General features: G+C 42.3%; 1 protein-coding gene across 1 annotated transcript; it reads right to left on the bottom strand.

Annotated features, from left to right (window-relative positions):
• Positions 1–6099: 6099 nt before the first annotated feature.
• On the bottom strand, positions 6100–10722 carry LOC147895292 (putative pentatricopeptide repeat-containing protein At1g69350, mitochondrial). The gene is made up of 2 exons (XM_087383445.1): positions 10025–10722; positions 6100–9680 (listed from the first exon to the last, which is right to left on the bottom strand). The coding sequence occupies exon 2, from the start codon at positions 9604–9606 to the stop codon at positions 6100–6102; it is 3507 nt and encodes a 1168-aa protein (XP_087239571.1). The 5' UTR covers positions 9607–9680; positions 10025–10722.
• Between the last annotated feature and the right edge of the window lie 285 nt (positions 10723–11007).

Here is an 11007-nt window from a genome sequence, read left to right as displayed (position 1 = left end):
TCATTTTCATGTTTAGGGATGCATTTTTTCCTGTTTTTCACCACTTGTCATGCATGAGGGTCAAAAGACACGCATCGGGGTGTCTCATTCAAATGTGTGAGTATTCGATGGGAATGATACTTTGTATGGGCCTTAATATCATCCAATTTAAGTTTCTGGTATAGAATTTTTTCCCATAGGATGTAATTTGTATAGTCGAGGATGCATATTTATCCGTATCTCACCAACTGTCATACACGAGGGTCAAAGAACATGCATTGGGGTGTGTCATTCGAACGTGCGAGTATCCGATGGGAAAAATAATTTTCATGGGATTTATTATCATCCAATTGAAGTCCCATTCAAACTATTTGTCGCATCAAATCTCTTTTGTAGGGCTAGGGATGCATTTTTCCTTTTTTTCCACCACTCACCATGCATGAGAAGACTAAAACACGCATTGGGGTGCTTCATTCAAATGTTAAAGTCTCCAATGGTCACGGTACTTTGCATGATCCTTAATCTCATCCAATTGGATTCCTTTGAAAAGTATTGTGCCCATTAGATATCATTTCCATGGTTGACACATTTTTATTCGATCCTCACGACCTGTCATACACAAAGGTCAAAAAACACGCATCGGGGTGCCTCATTCGAATGTGCGATTCATTAATGGGCATGATGCTTTGCAAGAGACTTAATCTCATTGAATTTAAGGTTTTTGTAAAGTATGGTTCCCCTCATATATTATTTGAATTACATTTTTCTCTATTTCTCACCACATGGCATGTTTCAGGGTTAAAAACATGCATCGGGGTACCTCATTCGAGCGTGGAAGTCTTAGATGGGGACAATACTTTGTATAGGCCTTAATCTCATCTAATTTAAGGCCTCTATAGAGTAGTATTCCCATAAAAATCTCATTTTCATGGTCAGGGTTGCATTTTTCCTTGAAGTTCCAAAAACACACATCGGGGTTTCTCATTCAAAAGTGTGAGTCTTTGATGGATGTGGTACTTTGCATGGGTTTTAATATCATCCAATTTAAATCCCACGTAAAGTGTTGTGCCCATTAGTCTCACAATGGTTGAGTTATTGCAACTTGCCCCATACTATTAAGAGTTTTTTTTATAGCAGCTTTGAGCTAAGGAGGAATTACCCTTGGTTGTAGATTCTTTGGTTACCACTTTGGTTATTGATACATGAGTAGTAGATGAGGAAGTTCCAATCATGATAGTCAAGGTCAAGAAGCAGAGTATATCTATTGTGATAATGGATGGTGGCTAAGGAGTTAATACCATCTTAGAGGACGTGGCCAAGTGACTAAAGATTAAGAATGTGAAACCTTGTTCCTTCCGAGTATGCATGGTAGATCAACAACCAGTGGAGCCCAAAGGAATGCTTCAAGATGTCATTATCACTATAGGAGAGATACATTATAAGTCAGTTTGACCATTTCTTTGGATATGAATGCCTATCTAGCTTTGTTGGGTATGCCCTAGTTGGAAAGTGCTAAGGTATTACATGATTGGGATCCAAGATTATGACAGTCAAAACTAGGGATACCGAGGTAAAAATCCCCACTAATCCAAGCAAGATTTTGAGCAGTTGTCGACCTAAAGATTTGGAAGTCAAAGATTTGTTTCCATAGGATTTTGAGTGTTGGCTAATAGAAATCCAAATATTGCCTGTGGGAGAGATTGACATATTTCAAGTGGTAGTAGCTGATCTCAAGCAGAAAATGGACAAGACATTGGCAGAGCAATAGAATATGTACCTAGTTATTTCACTGAAGATATCACCGGAGAACACTAGACTAAGATAAAGATAACTCCACTTGGTATAGTTGGTAAAATTAGATTTCAATAGCACCCAAGGATCAGTTACAAACTGTTACCAAATGGGGTGTATATGCCACTAAAGTCATGCCATTTGGTCGATGTAATGCCCCATCCACTTTTTAGAGGTTTAGTTGAGACTTTTACATATTGTCTAACCAAGTCTATTGCATCAAGTTGTGCAATTGACATTATATTGGCACAGCTAAACAGTAGATTGGACTACCTGGTCTATTACACTAGTTAGTTGATGACACCACCCAAGTGAAACTACATCACTATTTAGTGTGAAGCCCTTGGGATGGTTTATAGTGTCTAGAAATTTAGACACTTTGTTTGGAAAACCATTCATTTTCTATGTGGATCACCATGCTTTACTCTACTTGATCAACAAAACAATGATTTATGGACGTTGGGTGAGGTGGATGCTCATGCTATATAGGAATTTGATTTCAAAATCTTTCATGAACTAGGGAAGTTCCATGCAGGGGCAGACTATTTGTCATGGTTGCTTGCCTCAGATGAAAATCGAGGATTGACAATCGAGCTCCCAAATGCCCATTTGTTTGCTATGGATTTTTGTAAAACTGATATGATGAAATACTTCAGTACCTATCACAAGCCACATTTCTTGAGCAAATGCCTCGAGATAAGCACAAGTAGTTAGCTTTGAAAGATAGGAAATATACTTTGATTGGTGTTGAGCTATACCGACAAGGTGTAGATGAAGTATTGCGCCAATGGGTCTTGCCACATGAACACTCACCAAGGTGCATACCGGGCCTGCAAGAGGTCACTTTAGTGGCAAACTAACAGCTTGAAAAGTTCTACAAGTAGATTTATGGTGGAGTACTCTGCTTAGAGATGCACATGCTTGGTGTTTTGAAATGTAATGTTTGTTAAAGAATAGGCAGATTACTTCCATAGCATCATATGCCAGGTCATGGGTAGCCTTCCAGAGATGGGGCTTGGACTATATTGGGCCCTTCAAGAATGTGGCTCAGTAGACATAGAAATAAGTACATATTGTTGCCATAGATTATTATACCAATTGGGTAGAGTTGTGAAATTTCCCAAATTTCCTTTCATGGCAATCAAAATCTTAAATTTCACTCCTCACAAGAAACATATTTACATTAGCTCTTTTCACATATTCATCAACTCAACATTTATTTGTACTAGGAGCATCTCATTCTTTCTTTTCATGATTACGAGTATCATGATAATATTAGGAAAGATTTATTTCTACCTGAAAAGGGGGATCCTTTCTAGTTGGGATGTATATTAAGCATCTTATTGATATGCATATAGCATTATCATGAGTCATTAATCATGGACCAATCATACGCCACCAAGGTGATTGTGTGAGACTTCACCTTGGGTTAACTAAAACATACCTTGAAGAGGGATTTCGTATGGACCTATCATCATCATTACTAGTCCAATCATATGGAATTAGTCCACACAACCAGATAAACATGCTTATGTTTCTAGCTTCCTTTACTCATTAATACTTTTTCTACACAAGAAATCTCTACTTCTTAATACAAATCTAGGATTGAGCTTCAAATGATCACAGGCATAGGATGCCAAATTTCTGTGGTAGTTGGCACATATTGGTTTTGACCATATTTAGCTAGTTTACCTTTTTGGTTACCTTCTTGGCCCAAAAGCTAGATACTTTGTTCTTTCTTTTGGTCTTGCACATAGATCATTTTTATGGGAATTCATCATAATTAGTCTCTTCTTTGAATTAAACATGAATATTACCATTTTTAATCATGCAAAGAGGTGGTGTTCATGCCCCAATCCCTCTACCCTAAGCTTAAATCTTAGTACCATGGCAAGAGGGTGGAACCTTAATTTGCTCTAGTACATCCTCTCCACATAGACTCCTTGGCTAACTAGGGGTTGCTAATAGTAGGCTAATTGGACGTTACCCATGACCTCTATCTAATTGGGTGGTGAGTTCTAGATGGTGCTTAATCATCAAATTTGTTCCCAGTCTTTGGTTCGATGAAAATGTTCGTGGTTAGCTGACTTGGAATGAGGGAGGCATGGCTAAATATGGCCTGAATGCTTTTTACCACTTAGACCTATCTTTGAGATGGTTTTGTTCAACCTTAGCCCTAGGGTGTTCGACTTAAACCTCTCTTTGAGATGGTTCTCTTTAACCCCTTAGCCCTAGGGCCTTCCATCCTAGGCTCCAAGAAGAACTTGTTGTCGAGAGAAGGGGTTGAAGCACTTATCTCCCTCACACCCTTTCAATCTGCATAGGGCTTGGTGGGTTCTTTACCTCCACACATGCTATTATATTATAAATTCTTATGGTTCTTTAATTAGTTCAATGTGAGGGTTGCCTTACAAACATAATGTATAAACCAGTCCCAACCCACCTTTACTTATGTTTCCTCCCAAGTCTTTTGTTTCTTTCCAACTTGTACCCAAAATAGCTCATCATTCCTAAACATTCTTAAAACTTTTCCCACTTCTTTCTTCAATAATTTTCTCAGTTTCCCCTCTTTCTTCGAAAGGTTTGGGACCTCATCTCTCTCAGACTCACACTCTCTCCTCCAAGCATGACATCCTTTATTCACAGAGATCAAGGCTTCTTTTGCCCCCATGCAGCCTCTTGCCAGAGGAGGTCAAGGCCCTCTACCCTATTGTCTCCCTCTAAGTCCATTCTCCTGCATACACACCATAACACTAACACTAGTACACTCCAATCCCTACCTCCTCCCTTGGCAAGAGCTCAAACTCTTGTCCCCTAGCCCCCTCCCCCCCTTGTAGGCCTAGACATCTTTCCTCTTTCTGAACCTGAAAGTCCACTGAGCTCTCCTCTTCCTTGCTTTGTGCTTCCTAAGCCCTAACATTTTGGTACAGAGGAGTTCAAGAGGCTTGTCATCCTTCCCCTCCAAGCTCCAATTTTAACATGTCGAGAGAAGGGGTTGAAGCACTTATGTCCCTCACTTATTCTTATGGTTCTTTACCTTCACCCATGCTGCTATATTCTGAATTCTTATGGTTCTTTATTTAGTTTAATTTGAGGGTTGCCTTCAAACATAATGTACATATTGGTCCCCTAGTCCCACAACCCATCTTTACTTATGTTTCCTCGCAGTCTTTTGTCTCTCTCCAACTTGGTACCCAAAATAGCTCATCATGCCTACACATTCTTAAACTTCCTTTTTCAGTAAGTTTCTCGCTGTCCCTCTTCCTCCAAGACCCAACATCCTACTGTAGCAAGAGGTTTGGACTCGCTCTTTCCTCCAAGCACAACATCCTTAGTCGCAAGAGGTCAAGGCTTTTTTGCCCTCATCTCCAAGTGCTGCCTCATGCCAGAAGAGGTCAAGGCTCTCTACCCTATTGTCTCCTGCTAAGTCCATTCTCCTGCATACACACCCTTCATAACACTAACAAGCTTCAAATTTTTCAAAAAGAACGAAAGAACAATTCGAGAGGGGCGGGGAAAGAAGAGAGAGGAGAGAAGGGGAAGGAGTTATAAGACAAAGCTAAGAGTAGAAAAGAGCGATAACTTCACCAGCAAAGCTAAGTAGATGTTCTCACCAGTACACCCAAGCACTGGGTATTCAATGATTCCTGGTCAGAGGCCTCTCCTGTCCCTTCCCCTCTCCCATCCAAGGCAATCCCTTGCAGCAAGACGGCCGGGCCCTTTTCTTCCTGTCCCTCTCACCTCCAAATCCAATCTATTGCACCGACAAGAATAAGAGTTAATGTTCCCTTCCTTAGGTAGTATGCTCCCCCTTGCTTATTTTCTCTCCCTTGCTCTAGGCCCACCAACCTCCTACCGGGTGGCTTCCCTGTCCTTCCTTGCTCTAGGCCCAACCTCTTGCCTGGAGCTCTCTTCTTGCTAGGAGGTTGGGGTAAAATCTCCCAACCCTCTCCACTCTATACCGACCTTTTGCCACAATTCCATTTTCATGTCAAATCCATGCATGGATGATTAACACTTGTTTAAATTATGCATCCTACAGAAACTACATTGAGGGGTGTGTAATTATTCCTCTTGGCGAGCCCAAGGAAGATCCAGTCTCAAGATTCTCTTAATGGGACTCCAGTCTACTTTCAAAGTCTGTACAATCCAATGAACTTTCTTAACATGGGCACATCATTGTGGTGCAGCACCCTCCCCATGCACCTCAAGGCAAATCTGAGCAGGTGTTCTAACTTCTGTCGGATCTTCAGACCTTATAGAGTTAATAGTTCATTTAGTAGTTTCTTTCTACATTGATAGAAATTATGCAGCTACTCGCAGTCAAACTCAAATCATCTTTAAATCAGACAGCACAAGAATTCTTGTGTTCAATCTTGGATAAAGCTTACCGAGACTTTGGTAGTCAATACACAAACAAAGATTTTTACATGGAAACTTCATGCGCCCATCAGCTATGGAGAATTCATCAGAGTTCCTAGAAAAATCATATTCCTTGTTGTCTTCAGGTGACGAATCCAAGACTAAGTCTACTTGTGGCACGTATCCTTCCTCCACCATTGACAAATTTAGTCTCTTTAATTTGATTAAGACATAACTACTTTGTGGGTGATCTTTCCCACCCACAATGAACTCATTTACATCGTCATCAACTTCGATCCAGGCACCCCCAGGCTTCTTAAAAGCATGTGCACATTTTCTGGCCTCTTGCATGTTGTGGATGTCCTGCCATGTGTGCAAATCACCATAGATATGTGAAAGGAGCATGTAAGCAGCAGCATCATTCGGATCCAATTGAACAACACGCTTAAAGCATAGTCTTCCTAGCTCCATGTTGCTAAATGTTTTGCAGCCAGTAAGCAATGATCTCCATCCTATAACATCTGGAGGAAATGGCATGGTCTGAAGTAAATATTCAGCTTCTTTCAGGTGTCCTGTACGGCAAAGAAGATCAATCATGCAATTATAGTGTTTGACATTCGGTGCTATTCCATGTTCTTTGAGAGATTTGAAAAACATCTGGCCTTCTTCAAGGAGCCCAGCATGAGTGCATGCAGCAAGAATACTAATAATGATCCCATCATCAGGCTTCATGCCTTGTCTCTGCATGACCTCTAGACATTGCCTTGCCAGATTGAGGTTGCCATGAAGAGCATAACCAGCAATAATTGCACCCCATGACTCCACGTCATGATTGGTCAACTGAGTAAAAACCTTGTATGCCTCTTCTAGCTTACTGCATTTGGCATACATGTCAATGAGGGTGTTCCCAACTAACAAGTCGTTTCCTAGTCCACTTCCAACAATCTGATGATGTATCAAGCAGCCCTGGCTGAAGGCTCCAACAGTCCCACATGCTTTTAATATGCCTAAAAACATGACTTTGCTTGGCTTTCGCCCCTCCTGATGCATGTTCTTATACAGTTTAAGAGCAGAAAGGTCGTTCCCATTCTGGACATACCCTGTAACCATTGCACCCCATGATACCACGTCTCGAATTGATAGTCTGTCAAACACAGAGCGCGCCTCCTCTAGACTTCTGCATTTTGCATACATGTCAACAATGGTATTTCCTATATCTGCATCCAATTCAAGTCCGGCTTTGACTACATGACCATGAGCTATCCTGCCCTGATGTATGGCTCGCATACTGGAACATGCCATCAAGGTGCACAAGTGTATCACATTGTTTGGCATTATGCCCTCCTGCTGCATTTCATTAAAAAGTTCCAGGGCCTGAAGGCCATGTCCATGCTGTGCATAACCAGCAATCATTGCACCCCAAGATACTACGTCTCGTTTCACTAATTCATCAAACACATGGCGGGCCACCTCTACACTACCACATTTTGCATACATGTCAACAAGAGTGTTCCCAACAACCACATCTGCATCAAATCCATGTTTGATCATCTGATCATGTATAAGAAGACCCTGCCATAGAGCTCCTATACTGCCACAGGCTTTCAAGAGGCATATATATATTAATTTGTTTGGCTTGATGCCCTGAAGTTGCATTACCTCAAAGTGCTTTAAAGCACGAAGACCATGCCCATGCTGTGAATATCCTGAGATCATTTCAACCCACGATCCCACCTCTCGATTGGGCAGTGCAGAAAACACATTGCAAGCATCATCCATGCTTCCACATTTGAAATACATTTCAATAAGCCTGTTTCCAATAGCCAAATCTGATTCAAAGCCAATTCTGATGATCTGATCATGTGTCAGCAAACCTTGCTGAAGTGATCCTGTGCTACTACAAGTTTGTAAGATGCACAAAAGAATGACTTGGTCGGGCTTTACTCCCTCCTGTTGCATTTTCTGGAAAAGTTTAACAGCAAAATGATTGTGCCCACGCTGTGTATACCCTGCAATTATTGCACACCATAATATAACATCTCGATCAGGTGACATGTCAAACACTGTGTGCGCTTCCTCTAAGCTCCCAGATATCACATACATGTGAACAAGTGTGCTTCCAATGATCAAATCAGATTCAAGTCCATTCCTGATAATCTGGGCATGTACCAGCCTGCCCTGTCTAGTGTCTCCAATCATGCAACATGCTTTCAAAACACTAGGGAATATAACTTCATTTGGGTTTACACCCTCCTTCTGCATCTTTTCAAATTGCTCAAGAACAGAAAAACCATCTTCCTGATGGGCATAGCCTGTAATCAGTGCACCCCATGACACCACATCTCGATTTAGCAATGTGTCGAAGAGTTCATGTGCCTCCTCTAGACTTCCACATTTGGCATACGTGTCAATAAGGGAGTTTACTAGGACCACATCCTGTTCTAGTCCACTTCTGATGATCATGTTATGGGTGAGCCTGCCCTGCCGAATAGCCCCTATGCAACCGCATGCTTTCAAGGCACATAGAAATATGCCTTTGCCTGGCATTATGCCGTCCTGTTGCATATTCTCAAATAGTTGAAGGGCAGGAATCATGTGCCCATGCTGTGCATATCCTACAATCATTGCACCCCATGAGACCATATCACGATTGGGCAACCTGTCAAAAACCACATGTGCGTCATTCAGAAATCCACATTTCACATACATGTCAACCAAGGAACTTCCCATGACAATATCTGGTTCAAGTCCATTTCTGACAATTTGGCTATGTATAAGCCTGCCCTGATCTAGTTCCTCTGTGGTGCCACAAGCTTTCAGCATACTGGCAAATATGACATTGTTAGGGTTGATGCCCTGCTGTTGCATTTTCACAAAAAGATCAATTGCATGAAGGCCCTGTCCGTGCGCAGCATATCCTGCAATCATTGTGCCCCATGATATGACATCTCGATGTTGCAACTTGTCAAACACTTCCTGTGCCTCCTCAATGCATCCACCTTTAGCATACATGTCAACAAGGGTGCTCCCAACAACCATATCTGATTCCAGACCAAATTCTACGATCTGAAGATGTATCAACCTGCCCTGCCAAACAGCTCCCCCACCACTATATGCTTTCAATATGCAAGAAAGAGTGACTTTGTCTGGCTTTATGCCCTCCTGCTGCATTTCATGGTACAATTTAACCGCCCCATCATTCTCTCCAAGTTTCACATGTGCTGAAATAAGGGAATTCCATGTATATACACTTGGCTTTGAAACCCTGTAGAACACCTTTTTAGCTTCCAACAAGCTACCACCTGACGCAAACAAGCGAATAAGGTGGTCCCCCAAAATATTTATCGAATCAAGTCCACGACATACCATAAGGGAATGCACTCGCCTGCCGGATACTAGGTCCCTGTTTTTTATGCACACTTGCAAAAGAGAATAACTGGCCTCCCTTGATATGGAAAATCCCTGCTTGCCCATATGGTCTGCAGGCTCTTCCAGATGTTCCTCCTTGAACTAACTTAAAGACTCAAAAGTAGAGTCATGAAAAGCACCTGTAAACAAGCAGTTTTAATAAATGACTGTTCAGGAGCCTTCCCACTCATCTGCTCTGCCCAACAGCCTGCTTCGAGAAGGGCCGGCCATGCAGCAACAGCCACGGCCCCACCACTCCCCAACCCCTGCTCCTTGAAAATTTAAAAAAGGAACTCTCTCCTTCCAGCTCTCTGTCCGCAGATCTTGTTGCAGATGTCCAAGGACGTCCAAGTCTTGTGAGATCTTCACATGCCTCACAAGCTTGTAAGCCGGATTGATTTCGAAATTCACGTCCCCAAGTTTAGGCGGCAAGTCTTCTAAGGTCTTCAAATAATCAATCAAGATGGCGGCCGTAGGCTTGTACCTTTTGTTTATGTTATGTGTAGTGGCCTGAGCTTCAAATCTGGGATGCAGATATATTGAAGCTCTGTGGCCTCTGTTGCAGGTTCCAGCTGGCGCAGCCGCTCTCATTTTTGCGTGCCTGGCAATAGAGCTCAACAGCGGAGCTGACTGTTGTTGAGCGCTCAACACCAAAGCTCAAGGAGAGGAGCCATCGAAGGGTTGAGCTTCGAGAGCGTCTGTGAGCGTCCTATGCCAATTTCGACGTCGCCCATCATCGCCGTTACAGACTGATGTTCAGCTCGATGGTCATCAAGGTAAGCTTTTGAGGGAGCTAAGGGTGTTTACAGACGAGATTGCCAACGCCCGGAATGCTGTAGTCCGGTTTATGGAGTTTTAGCGTGGTACGCTGGAGGGCTGGGGGTCGAAGGCAAGTCTCGCATTCCTGGGTCCTTCAGGGTCCTTGTATCTTCCCTGCTCCCTAAGTTTTCCGTAAAGGACAGTGAGGTGTCACCGAATAAATAAGGTGGGGGAAAGAGTTCTCCATGAGATGTCTGGTTGGTGTAAGTGCCTCACACAGCAAAGCCGGCTCTCAAAACAAATTGCCCGTTCATGTCCCAGATGCATTCAATGCACCAGCCCTCCCACTTATGTTCGAGTGACTTGCTCTCGTGATCTTCTCGATATCAACATATCTCATCAGAAATATGCTCACTCTGCAGACAATGCGCATTCTCGAGTGACCCATGGAAAGTTTCAGAAGCGAAAAATGTTGATTTTAAAATTCCCATTTGAATTTTTATGATTGCGCTAACTTTCGATTCCTATTTGTATCCCCATCTCTTTTTTGGTTTCAATTCGCCCCTTCTTCATGCACCATCTCGGGTAGGCCACATGAATGAAATTCATCTTGTTAAATCTAAAGTTGAGCCAGGTTTTGGATTTCACAAGAAGGAAATTCTGCTTCTTTAAAATTTGGCATTCCTCGCTTCTTACACACTCTATTTT

The sequence above is a fragment of the Dipteris shenzhenensis genome, chromosome 13, assembly GCF_047967505.1.
Source record: "Dipteris shenzhenensis isolate YYH24624 ecotype China chromosome 13, Dip_SZ_1.0, whole genome shotgun sequence".
NCBI lineage: Eukaryota > Viridiplantae > Streptophyta > Polypodiopsida > Gleicheniales > Dipteridaceae > Dipteris > Dipteris shenzhenensis.
Note: the sequence above shows the minus strand (reverse complement) of the source record. Positions and strands in the feature narration are given on the sequence as shown.

Excerpts from the sequence above, each read along its gene's own strand:
- LOC147895292 (XM_087383445.1), bottom strand. The coding sequence starts at position 9,606 with ATGGGCAAGCAGGGATTTTCCATATCAAGGGAGGCCAGTTATTCTCTT.